The following is a 21805-nucleotide window of genomic DNA, read 5'->3' as shown; positions in this document are numbered from 1 at the left end:
CTGTCTCTCTCTCTCCCGCTCTCTCTGTCTCTCCCTCGGCCTTCTTCTCTCTCCTTCTTCCTACTTCTCTCTCTCGCTCGCTCTCTTTTGCTCTCTCTCTCTCTCTCTCTCTCTCTCTCTCTCTCTCTCTCTTGCTGCAAAGCCTGGAGGGACAATTCATCTGCCTTCGGCCCCTAGTACTCAAACTACCCAGCCCCAAACTGGAGGCCAATCAAGCAATATCAATGAGACAAAAAGTGGACCGATTATTTTGCCTCAGAGGGAGAGAGAGAAGAGAGGGAGAGAGTGTCTTTGCCAGATAGATAGATAGATAGATAGATAGATAGATAGATAGATAGATAGATAGATAGATAGATAGATAGATAGATAGATGTAGCTTTGTAAATACCTTTTATTATCCCATTAGTGAGCTGATGCTACTTCTGAGGATGAACATCTGAATAATGAATCTGCGATGAGCGAGATTCTTTTTAGCTTTATTTGTCACGCTCCATCTGTCTAGTAGTGTAGCGACTGTAGCTAATAATCTCATGTAGGTTGTGCTGTTAACAAATAGGGGGAAAACAGCCGCTAGACTAGCCTCTTGGGCCTCTGCAGTCTAGTACCAAAATCCAAGTCAGCCACAGCATTTTACTCATAGACTCGGTTTCATAGACTCGGTTTGTGTAATGCTTTCATCATATCCGCACCTACCTGTCACCGCTAACATAAAAACTTGATTTTCAACTCGTTGAAAATCATATACCCACAGACTTCTCATTCCCATTCAATACCACTAGAAACTTTGAGTATGTCTGTGAGTTTCATAGTGCTTTCATTTCCACACCTTTCTGTCACCGCTAACATAAAACTCGATTTTCCACGTTGACAGTTCCAAGGTTTTATGTGTTATTGCAATATCCCCCGGGGATATGTGAGCGGGTTCATCGGATTAACATTCATATATTCAGTTTTATTTGTCAAATGATCAGGAGTGAGCAACCACATTCCTCTCTCGCGGTACGGAAGTGATGTACTATATTTAACCAGTGGGTGGATTGTAACCTACTTTGGAAGTTAAAACTCAATTGTTGGAGCTCGGGCTTTTCATAATACGCAGGCAGGAACTCTTACCTACTTGGGATACGGTGAATAGTCCCGTTATCTTTTGTCTAGAGCGAGAGTGTCCATGAATTCAATTTCAATAATTCTGTCAAGTGTTATCTTCCCCTTATTTCAAAGTACTAAACAGTGATTTATTACCCGAATCGACATTGTTTTCAGATATATCATTCATTTGAAGACCCATGTGCGCACAGACACGCACACGCTCATTCGCACACATGCACATTTGCACTCGCATACAAGCATGCACACGCACGCACACACACACACTCAAACCTCCCAAAACAAGAGATTGTGAACAATCTCTAGAGTCTATGTGCATAATTCATGGCAGTATACAGTAGCAGTCAAAAGTTTGGAAAACATGCTCATTCAAGGATTTATTTTTATTTTTACTATTCTCTACATTGTAGAATAATAGTGAAGATATCACAACTATGAAATAACACGTATGGAATCATGTAGTAACCAAAAAAGTGTTAAACAAATCAAAATATATTTTATATTTAAGATTCTTCAAAGTAGCCACCGTTTGCCTTGATGTCAGCTTTGCACATTCTTGGCATTCTCTCAACCAACTTCATGAGGTAGTCACTCTGGGGTCCAACTCATTCCAAAACAGCTCAATTGGGTTGAGGTCGGGTGATTTATGGAGGCCAGGTCATCTGATGCAGCGCTCCATCACTCTCCTTCTTGGTCAAATAGCCCTTACACAGCCTGGAGCCTTTTTTCTGTACAGCACTTTTATATATCAGCTGATGTAAGAAGGGCTATATAAATACATTTGATTTGAAAAACAAATGATAGTCCCACTAAGCGCACACCAGATTGGATGGCATATCGCTGCAGAATGCTGTGGTAGCCATGCTGGTTGTGTGCCTTGAATTCTCACCAGCAATGCACCCCCACACCATCACACCTTCTCCTCCATGCTTCACGGTGGGAACCACACATACAGAGATCATCCGTTCACCTACTCTGTGTCTCGCAAAGACATGGCTGTTGGAACCAAAAACCTAAAATTTGGAATCAGACCAAAGGGCAGAAAGGACAGATTTCTAATGTCCATTGCTCGTGCTTCTTGGCCCAAGCAAGTCTCTTCTTCTTATTGGTGCCCTTTAGTGGTGGTTTCTTTGCAGCAATTCGACCAGGAAGGCCTGATTCACACAGTCTCCTCTGAACAGATGTGTCTGTTACTTGAACTCTGTGATGCATTTATTTGGGCTGCAATCTGAGGTGCAGTTAGTTAATTGCCGATTTCTGAGGCTGGTACATTTGACTAGTGTATGTACAGTAAGTGAATTCAACAGTGTTCAGTTGAAATTAAGTCGGGTGCACAGTAGCTCGTTCATCTAGACACACACACAGACACAGACACAGACACACACACGCACACGCACACGCACACGCACACGCACACACACACACACACACACACACACACACACGCACACGCACACGCACACACACACACACACACACACACACACACACACACACACACACACACACACAGTAGCTCAATGTCTTCCCCTGTTACAGTGATCACGCTGTGAATAAGGTAAATCCTGCCATCTAATCAGGCCAGTAGAATTGCAGGTGGCAGAATCAAACTACAGCAATGAAAATCTGCATTTGCACTTTGGATGTGTTTTAGTAATTTCAGAGTCTTCTTCCCACCACGGTGCTTTGTGTTTATCTGTTCTTCTGCTGATAGGGCTAAACACATACAAGCATGGCAGATAACTACTAAGTACAGTTGAAGTCGGAAGTGTACATACACTTGGAATCATTAAAACTCGTTTTTCAACCACTCCACACATTTCTTGTGGAGTGTTTTGACAAATCAGTTAGTCATTTTTCCAATAATTGTTTACAGACAGATTATTTCACTTATAATTCACTGTATCACAATTCCAGTGGGTCAGAAGTTTACATACACTAAGTTGACTGTACCTTTAATCAGCTTGTAAAATTCCAGAAAATGATGTCATGGCTTTAGAAGTTTCTGATAGACTAATTGACATCATTTGAGTCAATTGGAAGTGTAACTATGGATGTATTTCAAGGCCTACCTTCAAACTCAGTGCCTCTTTGCTTGACATCATTGGAAAATCAAAAGAAACCGGCCAAGACCTAAAAAAAAAAAGAATTGTAGACCTCCACAAGTCTGGTTCATCCTTGGGAGCAATTTCCAAATGCATGAAGGTACCACATTCATCTGTACAAACAATAGTACGCAAGTATAAACACCATGGGACCATGCAGCCGTCATACCGCTCAGGAAGGAGACGCGTTCTTTGGTGCGAAAAGTGCAAATCAATCCCAGAACAACAGCAAAGGACCCTGTGAAGATGCTGGAGGAAACAGGTACAAAAGTATCTATATCCACAGTAAAACGAGTCCTATATCGACATAACCTGAAAGGCCGCTCAGCAAGGAAGAAGCCACCGCTCCAAAACCGCCATAAAAAAGCCAGACTACGGTTTGCAACTGCACATGGGATCAAAGATCGTACTTTTTGGAGAAATGTCCTCTGGTCTGATGAAACAAATATAGAGCTCTTTGGCCATAATGACCATTGTTATGTTTGGAGGAAAAAGGGGGTGGCTGGCAAGCCGAAGAACACAATCCCAACCGTGAAGTAAGGGGGTGTCAGCATCATGTTGTAGGGGTGCTTTGCTGCAGGAGGGGCTGGTGAACTTTACAAAATAGATAGCATCATGAGGGGGGAAAATTATGTGGATATTTTGAAGAAGCATCTCAAGACATCATTCAGGAAGTTGACGCTTGGTCGCAAATGGGTCTCCAAATGGACAATGACCCCAAGCATACTGCCAAAGTTGTGGAAAAATGGCTTAAGGACAACAAGTCAAAGTATTGGAGTGGCCATCATAAAGCCCTGACCTCAATCCTATAGAGAAATTGTGGGCAGAACTGAAAAGCATGTGCGAGCAAGGAGCCCTACAAACCTGACTCAGTTACACCAGCTCTGTCAGGAGGATTGGGCCAAAATTCACCCAACTTATTGTGGGAAGCTTGTGGAAGGCTACCCGAAACATTTGACCTAAGTTAAACAATTTCAAGGCAATGTCACCAAATACTAATTGAGTTGTATGTAAACTTCTGACCCACTGGGAATTTGATGAAAGAAGCAAAAGCTGAAATAAACAATTCTCTCTACTATTCATCTGATATTTCACATTCTTATTATTCTTTACTAGGATTAAATGTCAGCAATTGTGAAAAACTGAGTTTAAATGTATTTGGCTAAGGCGTATGTAAACTTACAACTTCAACTGTATATCAGTACAATATAAAATCTTATTTCCATTAGTATCCAACCTGGAATATATATATATATCAACATACGATATCCAGCCGTGAATAGAGAGATTGTGCATACTGTGTGACAGATCTTGACTAAAACCCTGGGGGTATGTCAACAAGTTGGTTTACAACACTGAATATGTTGGTCTTAAAATATACAGAAAACTATATCACTGTGGTTTCGGGGTAATATTGTCAAAAGAAAAAAATATATATAGACTTTCTATTAGACTAGCTAATTAGGCCCCAGAAATAGGCATCCCAAAACCCAGAACATTACTATGCATGTTTGTTATTTATACTAACATTTCTTTGCCTGGGACATTGCTCTCAAATGACACGTTTTGATCCTCAATGGAGACAGATTTTTGGGGGGATATCCAAGAATTTGACAGATGACTTGAAAATCAAGGTTCGCAGCAACATTTTACTTTCATATCTGGAATAGGCATGGATTGTGAAATATTTCCAAAATATGAAACGACAACAGCTAATCCTACAGAGAGAAGGCATGTTGTCACGATGATCCCTCCGGAGTTTGACAGATTCAGGTTTTTGAACATCTAGGAAGATGAATCATGTTTAGATATGATATATATGTATTTGACTAACTTGTTTTTTTTCTCGGGAATATAATAGATATGTAGTAGCGTGCAATGCATTCCTTATAGATTTAAAAACACAGAGAAGCATTGGGTGCGAGCACTCAAGACTCAAGACTACAGTATCTGAATATCTGAGACGATACCTGAAACATTAATACGAGTGAGGAATACAGAATTGTACTTTTGCATGCAGTCAGAAAAAAACATGACTAAACTCTCTCTCTCTCTCGTACAATTCAGTGAAAGAAATACAGAAGAAGACGAAGAGTTTTATATGAATGCCCTAAAGTGTGTGCTTAACATGTCTAATATCTGGGAGTTTCACAGTCAGACAAAGCCGTGGCTAGGATCCCTGTGTTTTCTGTTTGTTTGCTGTTCGGGGCTCTCTGTTGCCGTAGGAGATCGTAATTATTATTTGTATATGCGTGTTTGGGGATTTTGATCGTTGTTCATCATTTTTATTTTTTCTCCCCTTGTCAATGACAATCACCAGATAGCGGGAAACACAACAAGCCGTTTTCTGGCAGCAAAGACACTCAGTGTGTTCTGTGTATGTATTCATGTGTGTGTTTCTGTCTCTCTCTGTGTGTGTGTATTTGCGTGTGAAAGAGAAACTCTAAGCACTTAAGTCTTTGCAGAAACACAGCTGTTATTGATCCGCACCCTGAGCTCAAACCTCTCTTTGCATTTCTAATACCCCCTAAAATTCTGCCAACCAGACTTTGCATAACATTTGCAAACTCCCTCAAACTGGCCTTCAATGCACTTTGAAAGTTTTACTTATCCGAAAGGGAACACTTAATACAAACCTCGCCGGGCCTACCACCGCGAACGTTCTTCTGAAGCCCAGTGACTTACTTCAATGTGGGGTTTTCAGCATAATGCATCCCATAAACAGAGCTGTCGCCTCAACCTGCCACAGCCACGGAAACCCAAACGCCTCACAAGCTAAAAGTCAGTCTTCCATCGTCTCTCCCTCACACAACTCTCTCCCCTTTGTTAGTCCTTCTCAAATATCTTTCATTTCCCAAAAGTCGGTCTTTTCCTTCTATTGCTCGGCAAGGTAATATTTACAGTAGGAGTCTACCCACGGGCCTAATTGGCAAGCTCGGTAATGTAGCATATGCACTTTCCAGCGGGGAGACCATCTGACACGGACGCACGCTGATGGCCACCCACATTAGGCTCCATATGTGGCGGACCGATGGGTCCGCATGCACACTGTCCTTCAGTTAATGATGCCAGCTACACAGCCAGCCCCGCCTGGCCTGCTCCGCTTTTACAGCTCTGCTTACTTTGCTTTTAAAGGACTTTATCTGCCCAGGTTATTGGTTGTTTGAGCGAGGGCGAGGTGATAGAGAACCTGGCTCTAGTACACAGAAACAGGCAGAGGTGGAGGCATAGGCATGGAGTACAGAGATACAGAGATACATTGGTACAAGGGCACCTGCTCTGACAAACAGACATAGAAAAACTGAATTTAGAGGTTTGGTAGAATTTAGGAGAGAGAAAGGAGGGAAGGAGATAGAGAGAGAGAGAGAAGCCTTGTGGAGGTGGTTGTGTGTGTGTGTGTGTGTGTGTACGCGCCTGTGTACGAATTCTCCCTCCAGCTGGCCAGCGAAATGGACTGGGTCATTAGCATGCATTGGTCTCATCTGCACATGTGAGGTTATTCATCCCCTGGGGTAAATCTCTCCTCACCGGAGTATCTACCACTCAGACGCTTTGAGGAGACGCCGGGCTACGTTGTGAACAGGCTCTTCATTTAAAGGAGTTTTGTGTTGATGTTTTCTTCTCTCTAACCATAACTCCTCCACAGGTCGACCCAAAGCAGCCGTGTGTGTGTGTGTGTGTGTGTGTGTGTGTGTGTGTGTGTGTGTGTGTGTGTGTGTGTGCGCGCGTGCATTGGTTCGGTGCGTTCCGAGGCCGCAGATGTTGCCTCATACATAATACAGCGTGATCAAAGGGGCCTGCCTCACAATGTAATTCCCCGCTGCAGAGGTGCATCTGTTCTGGCGTTGTAACTCACTCGCGGGGCCCCCACGCTGGCGGAACTCACTTCACAAAGTCACACAAGTTCCACGGTGGTGACTCCTCCGCCACGCCTGCCTCCACAACATGCAGCGGGGGGTAGACTCAAAGGTATCCGAGGGACAGGGAAACAGTTGGATGTTGCCATGACGCAGCGTGCAGCCAAGGAATATTGTGTAGCCGGTCTTGGAGACGGCATGTACAAATTGTTTATAGGCTCCAGTTGTTTTGTTTTTGCTGTACACTATGGACTTGGGACGATATTCCACAGAGTTTTTTCCCCTGAATATGCAGTTCCCTGAAGTTCCTCTTAGAAGTTTCAGACCGCCTAGACCGGGTGTTTGTGTATGGAGGGGGAAAAAATAAGCTATGTAGATGATGCTAAGGTCATCTGGATGACATGAGGCTGATAAAGATAGACATAACACTGCTGCTGGATCTGTTCGACTTGTCCATGTTGTTACTGACCTCTGTGTTGTATGACATCCACACGCATTTGAACAATCCCGAAACTGTCAAACCCATGACATCATACTCCAGGCGATTCCACACAGTTAGCAACATGCGAACAGACAGCAAACATTGCGTGAAACGTCAGTACCATGTCAAAGTAGACTGGTAAACTACAGGTGTGCTTGGTGAGTAGCTCCTTCGCACACAAATTGCAATGAATTTCAAATATACCTCTAGTCATAAAGTAAATAGATTGCGAGGGCTTCTGTAGTTCCGTGCTTCTGTAGTAACATGCTTCTGTAGTAACATGCTTTTGTAGTAACATGCTTCTGTAGTTCCGTGCTTCTGTAGTAACATGCTTCTGTAGTAACATGCTTCTGTAGTTCCGTGCTTCTGTAGTAACATGCTTCTGTAGTAACATGCTTCTGTAGTAACATGCTTCTGTAGTTCTCATTCTGCTTTGGGCGGAATGCGATTTATCTGTCTTCGTTTTCCCCCGAAGACTTGGATTGACCCAGATTTTCCTTCTAAATCCCATGCACGTTAAGGGTGTTACAGTTATAAAGAATATTTACAGTGCCACGTTTAGATTGGATAGGATATGGTTAAGTAATGAGCTCTTAATAATTAGTCGTCACACGCTGTTCGTCTGATGTATCTTTTAGTTCCTTTCGCTGACAGTTCAGCTGAGCTTGCTAGTCAGTAGTCAGATCCCCTGAACAAGCTAGGTGGAGGACACATTTGTTTAATGTATTCTCTATCAGGTAGGACCGTGAGTTTCCCAAAGACGGAACTATGCCTTTTCATGTGTGGCTACAGAGGCTACATATCAAACATTTAATAGCTTCCTTTCTCTGTTCCTTCTGTTTTCTATTTTGAAAAGGATGTGATGGGTGATTTTAGAAAGTATGGAAGAAGCATCTTGTCTTACACAAGTGATCGTGAAATAAAGGGACACCATTTGAACGTGGGAAAAGAAAGGGGGACAAGTAGTCAGTTGTACAGCTGAATGCATTCAACGGAAATATGTCTTCCACATTTAACTCCTCAATCAGAGAGGTGCGGGGGGCTGCCTTAATCCACGTCCACGTCATCGGCGCACGGGGAACAGTGGGTTAACTGCCTTGCTCAGGGGCAGAACGACAGATTTGTACCTTGTCAGCTCAGGGATTCGATTCAGCAACTTTTCGGGGATGTTAACAGGCCAAATTGTTGATGACCTGTGGCTTGTAACACCAATAACAGATCATTTCCTTGGATTTCACATACTGTAGAAGAAACACGGGTCTCCTTGACTGCTGACAATGTCATTCGGGGACGAATCATCAAATGTTTTGAATTGCTATGTGAAATGCGATTACGCCTAAGTTTAAGATGAATTGTTTGTTGAAACGTGCATTTATTGTAGGCTCCGTGTTTAACGTGTATTCATAAGGATTCTTCCTCGTGTCTTGCAGGTGATTCTCATGCTGACCAAGCTGTTTGACTTCAACCTGAACAGTGTCACAGAGAGCTCGTTGTGGAGGTAAGCACATCATGCAACGACAAAGTAAGTCTTCTGTGTACATTTCTGTGTCAAGTCTTCAGCAACTGCCCGTTATATTGGATTCTTAGCTGCAACAAGTTTGTGTTTCATGCTCTGTCTCCCTTGTATACCACCAACATTATAAATGCATATAATAGGTATAAGTACATCGCCATAAGAGGTTGACAAATCGAAGCCTTACACAAAATCACCTTGAATATTTAAACGGTGCAACTTGCCCTCTCCTCATTGAGGAGACTTTTCACCCGCATAACGTGCACCTGTCTCCAGAACCTTCCAGCTGACCGACCAGATGTTTAATTCATCCCAAAGCAGACAGGCATTAGTGTGAATATGACTCACGGACAGCCAATGTGCTCTCCAGTGTTGTCCAAGTGCACTTACTTTGACTGGCCTTGAGTGCAGCTCAAGCGAGTCTCGTTGCACTTTCAGCTCAAGGGGCTTCTCCCCCTTACTGAAAACTGAATTCATACATAATGCACTCCCTTGGCTATAGTTGTAATATCTTGTATTTGTAGATCTACAGGTTGTTTTCTTGCTACCTTGATATTCGGTGCCCAATAGGTTATTTATACAGTGTGACATTCTGTGATTCTGTTCAGAGTCACGTACAAGTATGTTTGAGAGTTTGCCGAAAATGTAAAGTGTTTGACTGTCCATTGGAAATCCCACAGTTAAAGGATTTTAGTTGTTCTTCTATAGACTCCTTTCAGCGGAGCATGTTTTGTGACGTCTCGCCTTATTTTACCCCGGTCTTTTGCAAAAAAAAAAGAGAGTCAAATTGAAAGCTCTTACATTTGTTCCACTTGGCAATCATTAAAGTTGATTGAATGCAGGTTTTGGCATTTTAAGAGACTCCGGAAACAGTAGGCCTGTCAAATCTGTACAAATCTCAGTGGTGCGGGTCTGCTGGAACATTGCGGCCCTCATGTGAGAAAGAGGAAAACAGACCTCAGGACTTTCCGGTGATTTCAGCGGCCCACAACTGATCCGTGGGTCACCCCAAGGCCCATCTCCCAACCACAGCAGTGGTAAATGTAGCGTTATGTGATTCTCTATGTAAGTCCTAACCACTAACCGTTAGTGGCTTAAGGCCGTGGATGGCTCAAACGTGAACGGGCGTGATACCTCATTACTCTGTTAATGGTGCATCTAACATCAAGAGAGAGAGACTGTCCTGGTAGTTTAAGAATGGTAGACAGCCATCAAACCTGGGGCAGAAATGGGAGGGGGGTACAAGCCCAACCTGCTCCTCTCAAAGCGGAGTGGAGAGAGAGAGAGAAATACTGTCGGAGTGCACCGATGCAATTCACACATTCATTTGGAATACTTAGCAAAGCTGCCATCCGTTGGACGTTTCAAGCTGTTTATTGTTTGTGTTGCACCCCGCTAATGCAATTAGCGACCTCTCGCTAACCATCTCCAGATAGGGAGGACAACAGGGCTTCGGGCTGCTGCTGTCATAGTACAGTAGATATATGGGGGGAAATCTAATTGGGCGTACTCTAAGTCTCCTCCCAAAATAAAGTTGTTGTCCTTGAAAAGAACCCAAAAAGGCAATATCACATTAGTACGGTATGAATAAAAGAGCTTGAAATTGAACCCTCAACTAAAACAGAGGAGTAGCTAGGTATGTGATGTGAGGAGTAGCTAGGTATTTGATGTGAGGAATAGCTAGGTATTTGATGTGAGGAGGAGCTAGGTATATGATGTGAGGAGTAGCTAGGTATATGATGTGAGGAGTAGCTAGGTATATGATGTGAGGAGTAGCTAGGTATATGATCTGAGGAGGAGCTAGGTATATGATGTGAGGAGTAGCTAGGTATATGATGTGAGGAGTAGCTAGGTATATGATGTGAGGAGGAGCTAGGTATATGATGTGAGGAGTATCTAGGTATATGACGTGAGGAGTAGCTAGGTATTTGACGTGAGGAGTAGCTAGGTATTTGATCTGAGGAGTAGCTAGGTATTTGATGTGAGGAGTAGCTAAGTATATGACGTGAGGAATAGCTAGGTATATGATGTGAGGAATAGCTAGGTATATGATGTGAGGAGTAGCTAGGTATATGATGTGAGGAATAGCTAGGTATATGATGTGAGGAGTAGCTAGGTATATGATGTGAGGAGTAGCTAGGTATATGATGTGAGGAATAGCTAGGTATATGATGTGAGGAGTAGCTAGGTATATGATGTGAGGAGTAGCTAGGTATATGATCTGAGGAGGAGCTAGGTATATGATGTGAGGAGTAGCTAGGTATATGATGTGAGGAGTAGCTAGGTATATGATGTGAGGAGGAGCTAGGTATATGACGTGAGGAGTAGCTAGGTATATGACGTGAGGAGTAGCTAGGTATTTGACGTGAGGAATAGCTAGGTATATGATGTGAGGAGTAGCTAGGTATATGATGTGAGGAGTAGCTAGGTATTTGATGTGAGGAGTAGCTAGGTATATGATGTGAGGAGTAGCTAGGTATATGATGTGAGGAGTAGCTAGGCATTTGATGTGAGGAGTAGCTAGGTATTTGATGTGAGGAGTAGCTAGGTATTTGATCTGAGGAGTAGCTAGGTATTTGATGTGAGGAGTAGCTAGGTATATGATGTGAGGAGTAGCTAGGTATATGACGTGAGGAGTAGCTAGGTATTTGACGTGAGGAATAGCTAGGTATATGATGTGAGGAGTAACTAGATATATGATGTGAGGAGTAGCTAGGTATTTGATGTGAGGAGTAGCTAGGTGTATGATGTGAGGAGTAGCTAGGTATATGATGTGAGGATTAGCTAGGTATTTGATGTGAGGAGTAGCTAGGTATTTGATGTGAGGAGTAGCTAGGTATTTGATCTGAGGAGTAGCTAGGTATTTGATGTGAGGAGTAGCTAGGTATATGATGTGAGGAGTAGCTAGGTATTTGACGGTATTTGAGGAGTAGCTAGATGTATTTGATGTGAGGAGTAGCTAGGTATATGATGAGGGGTGAGGATATGATGTAGCTAGGTATATGATGTGAGGAATAGCTAGCTATATGATGTGAGGAGTAGGTAGGTATATGATGTGAGGAGTAGCTAGGTATATGACGTGAGGAGTAGCTAGGTATTTGACGTGAGGAGTAGCTAGGTATTTGACGTGAGGAATAGCTAGGTATATGATGTGAGGAGTAACTAGGTATATGATGTGAGGAGTAGCTAGGTATATGATGTGAGGAGTAGCTAGGTATTTGATGTGAGGAGTAGCTAGGTATTTGATGTGAGGAGTAGCTAGGTATTTGATCTGAGGAGTAGCTAGGTATATGATGTGAGGAGTAGCTAGGTATATGACGTGAGGAATAGCTAGGTATATGATGTGAGGAGTAGCTAGGTATATGACGTGAGGAATAGCTAGGTATATGATGTGAGGAGTAGCTAGGTATTTGATGTGAGGAGTAGCTAGGTATATGATGTGAGGAGTAGCTAGGTGTTTGATCTGAGGAGTAGCTAGGTATTTGATCTGAGGAGGAGCTAGGTATATGATGTGAGGAGTAGCTAGGTATTTGATCTGAGGAGTAGCTAGGTATTTGATCTGAGGAGGAGCTAGGTATATGATGTGAGGAGTAGCTAGGTATATGATGTGAGGAGTAGCTAGGTATTTGATCTGAGGAGTAGCTAGGTATATGATGTGAGGAGTAGCTAGGTATATGATGGGAGGAGTAGCTAGGTATATGATGTGAGGAGTAGCTAGGTATTTGATGTGAGGAGTAGCTAGGTATTTGATGTGAGGAGTAACTAGGTATTTGATGTGAGGAGTAGCTAGGTATTTGATCTGAGGAGTAGCTAGGTATATGATGTGAGGAGTAGCTAGGTATTTGATGCGAGCAGGAGCTAGGTATTTGATGTGAGGAATAGCTAGGTATATGATGTGAGGAGTAGCTAGGTATATGACGTGAGGAATAGCTAGGTATTTGATGTGAGGAGTAGCTAGGTATATGATGTGAGGAGTAGCTAGGTGTTTGATCTGAGGAGTAGCTAGGTATTTGATCTGAGGAGGAGCTAGGTATATGATGTGAGGAGTAGCTAGGTATTTGATCTGAGGAGTAGCTAGGTATTTGATCTGAGGAGGAGCTAGGTATATGATGTGAGGAGTAGTTAGGTATATGATGTGAGGAGTAGCTAGGTATTTGATCTGAGGAGTAGCTAGGTATATGATGTGAGGAGTAGCTAGGTATATGATGTGAGGAGTAGCTAGGTATATGATGTGAGGAGTAGCTAGGTATTTGATCTGAGGAGTAGCTAGGTATTTGATGTGAGGAGTAGCTAGGTATTTGATGTGAGGAGTAGCTAGGTATTTGATCTGAGGAGTAGCTAGGTATATGATGTGAGGAGTAGCTAGGTATTTGATGCGAGCAGGAGCTAGGTATTTGATGTGAGGAATAGCTAGGTATATGATGTGAGGAGTAGCTAGGTATATGATGTGAGGAGTAGCTAGGTATTTGATGTGAGGAGTAGCTAGGTATATGACGTGAGGAATAGCTAGGTATATGATGTGAGGAGTAGCTAGGTATATGATGTGAGGAGTAGCTAGGTATTTGATATGAGGAGTAGCTAGGTATATGATGTGAGGAGTAGCTAAGTATATGATGTGAGGAGTAGCTAGGTATTTGATGTGAGGAGTAGCTAGGTATTTGATGTGAGGAGTAGCTAGGTAAATGATGTGAGGAATAGCTAGGTATATGATCTGAGGAGGAGCTAGGTATTTGATCTGAGGACGAGCTAGTTATATGAGGTGAGGAGTAGCTAGGTATATGATGTGAGGAGGAGCTAGGTATATGATGTGAGGAGGAGCTAGGTATTTGATGTGAGGAGGAGCTAGGTATTTGATGTGAGGAGTAGCTAGGTATTTGATCTGAGGAGGAGCTAGGTATTTGATGTGAGGAATAGCTAGGTATATGATGTGAGGAGGAGCTAGGTATTTGATCTGAGGAGGAGCTAGGTATATGATCTGAGGAGGAGCTAGGTATTTGATCTGAGGAGGAGCTAGGTATATGAGGTGAGGAGTAGCTAGGTATATGATGTGAGGAGGAGATAGGTATATGATGTGAGGAGGAGCTAGGTATTTGATGTGAGGAGGAGCTAGGTATTTGATGTGAGGAGGAGCTAGGTATTTGATCTGAGGAGGAGCTAGGTATATGATGTGAGGAGTAGCTAGGTATTTGATGTGAGGAGGAGCTAGGTATTTGATGTGAGGAGTAGCTATGTATTTGATGTGAGGAGGAGCTAGGTATATGATGTGAGGAGTAGCTAGGTATTTGATGTGAGGAGTAGCTAGGTATTTGATGTGAGGAGTAGCTAGGTATTTGATGTGAGGAGTAGCTAGGTATTTGACGTGAGGAATAGCTAGGTATATGACGTGAGGAATAGCTAGGTATATGATGTGAGGAGTAGCTAGGTATATGACGTGAGGAATAGCTAGGTATATGATGTGAGGAGTAGCTAGGTATATGATGTGAGGGGTAGCTAGGTATATGATGTGAGGAGTAGCTAGGTATTTGATGTGAGGAGTAGCTAGGTATTTGATGTGAGGAGTAGCTAGGTATATGATGTGAGGAGTAGCTAGGTATATGACGTGAGGAATAGCTAGGTATATGATGTGAGGAGTAGCTAGGTATATGATCTGAGGAGGAGCTAGGTATATGATGTGAGGAGTAGCTAGGTGTTTGATCTGAGGAGTAGCTAGGTATTTGATCTGAGGAGGAGCTAGGTATATGATGTGAGGAGTAGCTAGGTATTTGATCTGAGGAGTAGCTAGGTATTTGATCTGAGGAGGAGCTAGGTATATGATGTGAGGAGTAGCTAGGTATATAATGTGAGGAGTAGCTAGGTATTTGATCTGAGGAGTAGCTAGGTATATGATGTGAGGAGTAGCTAGGTATATGATGTATATGAGGAGTAGCTAGGTATATGATGTGAGGAGTAGCTAGGTATTTGATGATGAGGAGTAGCTAGGTATTTGATGTGAGGAGTAGCTAGGTATTTGATGTGAGGAGTAGCTAGGTATTTGATCTGAGGAGTAGCTAGGTATATGATGTGAGGAGTAGCTAGGTATTTGATCTGAGAGTAGCTAGGTATATGATGTGAGGAGTAGCTAGGTATATGATGTGAGGAGTAGCTAGGTATATGATGTGAGGAGTAGCTAGGTATTTGATGTGAGGAGTAGCTAGGTATTTCATGATGTGAGGAGTAGCTAGGTATATGATGTGAGGAGTAGCTAGGTATTTGATGTGAGGAGGAGCTAGGTATTTGATGGAGGAATAGCTAGGTATATGATGAGAGGAGTAGCTAGGTATATGATGTGAGGAATAGCTAGGTATTTGATGTGAGGAGTAGCTAGGTATATGATGTGAGGAGTAGCTAGGTGTTTGATGTGAGGAGTAGCTAGGTATATGATGTGAGGAGTAGCTAGGTATTTGACGTGAGGAATAGCTAGGTATATGATATGAGGAATAGCTAGGTATATGATGTGAGGAGTAACTAGGTATATGATGAGGAATAGCTAGGTATATGATGTGAGGAGTAGCTAGGTATTTGATGTGAGGAGGAGCTAGGTATTTGATGTGAGGAGGAGCTAGGTATATGATGAGAGGAGTAGCTAGGTATATGATGTGAGGAGTAGCTAGGTATATGATGTGAGGAGTAGCTAGGTATTTGATCTGAGGAGTAGCTAGGTATATGATGTGAGGAGTAGCTAGGTATATGATGTGAGGAGTAGCTAGGTATATGATGTGAGGAGTAGCTAGGTATTTGATGTGAGGAGTAGCTAGGTATTTGATGTGAGGAGTAGCTAGGTATATGATGTGAGGAGTAGCTAGGTATTTGATGCGAGCAGGAGCTAGGTATTTGATGTGAGGAATAGCTAGGTATATGATGTGAGGAGTAGCTAGGTATATGACGTGAGGAATAGCTAGGTATTTGATGTGAGGAGTAGCTAGGTATATGATGTGAGGAGTAGCTAGGTGTTTGATCTGAGGAGTAGCTAGGTATTTGATCTGAGGAGGAGCTAGATATATGATGTGAGGAGTAGCTAGGTATTTGATCTGAGGAGTAGCTAGGTATTTGATCTGAGGAGGAGCTAGGTATATGATGTGAGGAGTAGCTAGGTATATGATGTGAGGAGTAGCTAGGTATTTGATCTGAGGAGTAGCTAGGTATATGATGTGAGGAGTAGCTAGGTATATGATGTGAGGAGTAGCTAGGTATATGATGTGAGGAGTAGCTAGGTATTTGATGTGAGGAGTAGCTAGGTATTTGATGTGAGGAGTAGCTAGGTATTTGATGTGAGGAGTAGCTAGGTATTTGATGTGAGGAGCTAGGTATTTGATGTGAGGCTAGGTATTTGATCTGAGGAGTAGCTAGGTATATGATGTGAGGAGTAGCTAGGTATTTGATGTGAGGAGTAGCTAGGTATTTGATGTGAGGAATAGCTAGGTATTGATGTGAGGAGTAGCTAGGTATATGATGTGAGGAGTAGCTAGGTATTTGATGTGAGGAGTAGCTAGGTATTTGATGTGAGGAATAGCTAGGTATATGATGTGAGGAGTAGCTAGGTATATGATGTGAGGAGTAGCTAGGTATTTGATATGAGGAGTAGCTAGGTATATGATGTGAGGAGTAGCTAAGTATATGATGTGAGGAGTAGCTAGGTATTTGATGTGAGGAGTAGCTAGGTATTTGATGTGAGGAGTAGCTAGGTATATGATGTGAGGAATAGCTAGGTATATGATCTGAGGAGGAGCTAGGTATTTGATCTGAGGACGAGCTAGTTATATGAGGTGAGGAGTACCTAGGTATATGATGTGAGGAGGAGCTAGGTATATGATGTGAGGAGGAGCTAGGTATTTGATGTGAGGAGGAGCTAGGTATTTGATGTGAGGAGTAGCTAGGTATTTGATCTGAGGAGTAGCTAGGTATTTGATCTGAGGAGGAGCTAGGTATTTGATGTGAGGAATAGCTAGGTATATGATGTGAGGAGGAGCTAGGTATATGATGTGAGGAGTAGCTAGGTATTTGATCTGAGGAGTAGCTAGGTATATGATGTGAGGAGTAGCTAGGTATATGATGTGAGGAGTAGCTAGGTATTTGATGTGAGGAGTAGCTAGGTATTTGATGTGAGGAGTAGCTAGGTATATGATGTGAGGAATAGCTAGGTATTTGATCTGAGGAGGAGCTAGGTATATGATCTGAGGAGGAGCTAGGTATTTGATCTGAGGAGGAGCTAGGTATATGAGGTGAGGAGTAGCTAGGTATATGATGTGAGGAGGAGATAGGTATATGATGTGAGGAGGAGCTAGGTATTTGATGTGAGGAGGAGCTAGGTATTTGATGTGAGGAGGAGCTAGGTATTTGATCTGAGGAGGAGCTAGGTATATCATGTGAGGAGTAGCTAGGTATTTGATGTGAGGAGGAGCTAGGTATTTGATGTGAGGAATAGCTAGGTATTTGACGTGAGGAGTATCTAGGTATATGATGTGAGGAGTAGCTAGGTATATGACGTGAGGAGTAGCTAGGTATTTGACGTGAGGAGTAGCTAGGTATTTGACGTGAGGAATAGCTAGGTATATGATGTGAGGAGTAACTAGGTATATGATGTGAGGAGTAGCTAGGTATATGATGTGAGGAGTAGCTAGGTATTTGATGTGAGGAGTACCTAGGTATTTGATGTGAGGAGTAGCTAGGTATTTGATCTGAGGAGTAGCTAGGTATTTGATGTGAGGAGTAGCTAGGTATATGATGTGAGGAGTAGCTAGGTATTTGACGTGAGGAATAGCTAGGTATATGATATGAGGAATAGCTAGGTATATGATGTGAGGAGTAACTAGGTATATGATGTGAGGAATAGCTAGGTATATGATGTGAGGAGTAGCTAGGTTTTGATGTGAGGAGGAGCTAGGTATTTGATGTGAGGAGGAGCTAGGTATATGATGAGAGGAGTAGCTAGGTATATGATGTGAGGAGTAGCTAGGTATATGACGTGAGGAATAGCTAGGTATATGATGTGAGGAGTAGCTAGGTATATGATCTGAGGAGTAGCTAGGTATTTGATCTGAGGAATAGCTAGGTATATGACGTGAGGAATAGCTAGGTATATGATGTGAGGAGTAGCTAGGTATTTGTTTTGAGGAATAGCTAGGTATATGACGTGAGGAATAACTAGGTATATGATGTGAGGAGGAGCTAGGTATATGATGTGAGGAGGAGCTAGGTATTTGATGTGAGAGAGGAGCTAGGTATTTGATGTGAAGAGTAGCTAGGTATTTGATCTGAGGAGTAGCTAGGTTTTTGATCTGAGGAGGAGCTAGGTATTTGATGTGAGGAATAGCTAGGTTTATGATGTGAGGAGGAGCTAGGTATATGATGTGAGGAGTAGCTAGGTATTTGATCTGAGGAGTATCTAGGTATATGATGTGAGGAGTAGCTAGGTATATGATGTGAGGATTAGCTAGGTATTTGATGTGAGGAGTAGCTAGGTATTTGATGTGAGGAGTAGCTAGGTATTTGATCTGAGGTAGCTAGGTATGATGTGAGGAGTAGCTAGGTATTTGATGCGAGCAGGAGCTATGTATTTGATGTGAGGAATAGCTAGGTATATGATGTGAGGAGTAGCTAGGTATATGACGTGAGGAATAGCTAGGTATTTGATGCGAGCAGGAGCTATGTATTTGATGTGAGGAGTAGCTAGGTATTTGATGTGAGGAGTAGCTAGGTATTTGATGTGAGGAGTAGCTAGGTATATGATATGAGGAATAGCTAGGTATATGATCTGAGGAGGAGCTAGGTATTTGATCTGAGGACGAGCTAGGTATATGAGGTGAGGAGTAGCTTGGTATATGATGTGAGGAGGAGCTAGGTATATGATGTGAGGAGTAGCTAGGTATTTGATGTGAGGAGTAGCTAGGTATTTGATGTGAGGAGTAGCTAGGTATTTGATCTGAGGAGTAGCTAGGTATATGATGTGAGGAGTAGCTAGGTATTTGATCTGAGGAGTAGCTAGGTATATGATGTGAGGAGTAGCTAGGTATATGATGTGAGGAGTAGCTAGGTATATGATGTGAGGAGTAGCTAGGTATTTGATGTGAGGAGTAGCTAGGTATTTGATGTGAGGAGGTAGCTAGGTATAGGATTTGATGTGAGGAGTAGCTAGGTATTTGATGTGAGGAGGAGCTAGGTATTTGATGTGAGGAATAGCTAGGTATATGATGTGAGTAGCTAGGTATATGATGTGAGGAATAGCTAGATGTATTTGATGATGAGGAGTAGCTAGGTATATGATGTGAGGAGTAGCTAGGTATTTGATGTGAGGAGTAGCTAGGTATATGATGTGAGGAGTAGCTAGGTATTTGACGTGAGGAATAGCTAGGTATATGATATGAGGAATAGCTAGGTATATGATGTGAGGAGTAACTAGGTATATGATGTGAGGAATAGCTAGGTATATGATGTGAGGAGTAGCTAGGTTTTGATGTGAGGAGGAGCTAGGTATTTGATGTGAGGAGGAGCTAGGTATATGATGAGAGGAGTAGCTAGGTATATGATGTGAGGAGTAGCTAGGTATATGATGTGAGGAGTAGCTAGGTATTTGATCTGAGGAGTAGCTAGGTATATGATGTGAGGAGTAGCTAGGTATATGATGTGAGGAGTAGCTAGGTATATGATGTGAGGAGTAGCTAGGTATTTGATGTGAGGAGTAGCTAGGTATTTCATGTGAGGAGTAGCTAGGTATATGATGTGAGGAGTAGCTAGGTATTTGATGCGAGCAGGAGCTAGGTATTTGATGTGAGGAATAGCTAGGTATATGATGTGAGGAGTAGCTAGGTATATGACGTGAGGAATAGCTAGGTATTTGATGTGAGGAGTAGCTAGGTATATGATGTGAGGAGTAGCTAGGTGTTTGATCTGAGGAGTAGCTAGGTATTTGATCTGAGGAGGAGCTAGGTATATGATGTGAGGAGTAGCTAGGTATTTGATCTGAGGAGTAGCTAGGTATTTGATCTGAGGAGGAGCTAGGTATATGATGTGAGGAGTAGCTAGGTATATGATGTGAGGAGTAGCTAGGTATTTGATCTGAGGAGTAGCTAGGTATATGATGTGAGGAGTAGCTAGGTATATGATGTGAGGAGTAGCTAGGTATATGATGTGAGGAGTAGCTAGGTATTTGATGTGAGGAGTAGCTAGGTATTTGATGTGAGGAGTAGCTAGGTATTTGATGTGAGGAGTAGCTAGGTATTTGATGTGAGGAGTAGCTAGGTATTTGATCTGAGGAGTAGCTAGGTATATGATGTGAGGAGTAGCTAGGTATTTGATGCGAGCAGGAGCTAGGTATTTGATGTGAGGAATAGCTAGGTATATGATGTGAGGAGTAGCTAGGTATATGATGTGAGGAGTAGCTAGGTATTTGATGTGAGGAGCTAGCTAGGTATATGGTATATGAGGAATAGCTAGGTATATGATGTGAGGAGTAGCTAGGTATATGATGTGAGGAGTAGCTAGGTATTTGATATGAGGAGTAGCTAGGTATATGATGTGAGGAGTAGCTAGGTATTTGATGTGAGGAGTAGCTAGGTATTTGATGTGAGGAGTAGCTAGGTATTTGATCTGAGGAGCTAGGTATATGATGTGAGGAGTAGCTAGGTATTTGATGTGAGGAGGAGCTAGGTATTTGATGTGAGGAATAGCTAGGTATTTGATGTGAGGAGTAGCTAGGTATATGATGTGAGGAATAGCTAGGTATATGATGTGAGGAGTAGCTAGGTATTTGACGTGAGGAGTAGCTAGGTATTTGAAGGAATAGCTAGGTATATGATGTGAGGAGTAACTAGGTATATGATGTGAGGAGTAGATGTAGGTATATGATGTGAGGAGTAGCTAGGTATTTGATGTGAGGAGTAGCTAGGTATTTGATGTGAGGAGTAGCTAGGTATTTGATCTGAGGAGTAGCTAGGTATTTGATGTGAGGAGTAGCTAGGTATATGATGTGAGGAGTAGCTAGGTATTTGACGTGAGGAATAGCTAGGTATATGATGTGAGGAATAGCTAGGTATATGATGTGAGGAGTAACTAGGTATATGATGTGAGGAATAGCTAGGTATATGATGTGAGGAGTAGCTAGGTTTTGATGTGAGGAGGAGCTAGGTATTTGATGTGAGGAGGAGCTAGGTATATGATGAGAGGAGTAGCTAGGTATATGATGTGAGGAGTAGCTAGGTATATGACGTGAGGAATAGCTAGGTATATGATGTGAGGAGCTAGGTATATGATCTGAGGAGTAGCTAGGTATTTGATCTGAGGAATAGCTAGGTATATGACGTGAGGAATAGCTAGGTATATGATGTGAGGAGGAGCTAGCTAGGTATTTGATTTGAGGAATAGCTAGGTATATGACGTGAGGAATAACTAGGTATATGATGTGAGGAGGAGCTAGGTATATGATGTGAGGAGGAGCTAGGTATTTGATGTGAGGAGGAGCTAGGTATTTGATGTGAAGAGTAGCTAGGTATTTGATCTGAGGAGTAGCTAGGTTTTTGATCTGAGGAGGAGCTAGGTATTTGATGTGAGGAATAGCTAGGTTTATGATGTGAGGAGGAGCTAGGTATATGATGTGAGGAGTAGCTAGGTATTTGATCTGAGGAGTATCTAGGTATATGATGTGAGGAGTAGCTAGGTATATGATGTGAGGATTAGCTAGGTATTTGATGTGAGGAGTAGCTAGGTATTT

The 21805-nt window shown here is 42.5% G+C and overlaps 1 protein-coding gene across 3 annotated transcripts in view; it reads left to right on the top strand.

The window, feature by feature from the left end:
* Nucleotides 1–21805, top strand: part of LOC115103701 (VPS10 domain-containing receptor SorCS1-like) — a 185736-nt gene that overhangs the window by 68538 nt on the left and 95393 nt on the right. For all 3 annotated transcript variants that reach the window (XM_065006209.1, XM_065006210.1, XM_065006211.1), the window contains exon 2: nt 8981–9048. In XM_065006209.1, coding sequence (XP_064862281.1) covers nt 8981–9048 — 68 coding nt within the window. The remainder of the gene's footprint in view (nt 1–8980; nt 9049–21805) is intronic.

Source organism: Oncorhynchus nerka, linkage group LG21 (assembly GCF_034236695.1).
Source record: "Oncorhynchus nerka isolate Pitt River linkage group LG21, Oner_Uvic_2.0, whole genome shotgun sequence".
Taxonomy (NCBI): domain Eukaryota; kingdom Metazoa; phylum Chordata; class Actinopteri; order Salmoniformes; family Salmonidae; genus Oncorhynchus; species Oncorhynchus nerka.
Note: the sequence above shows the minus strand (reverse complement) of the source record. Positions and strands in the feature narration are given on the sequence as shown.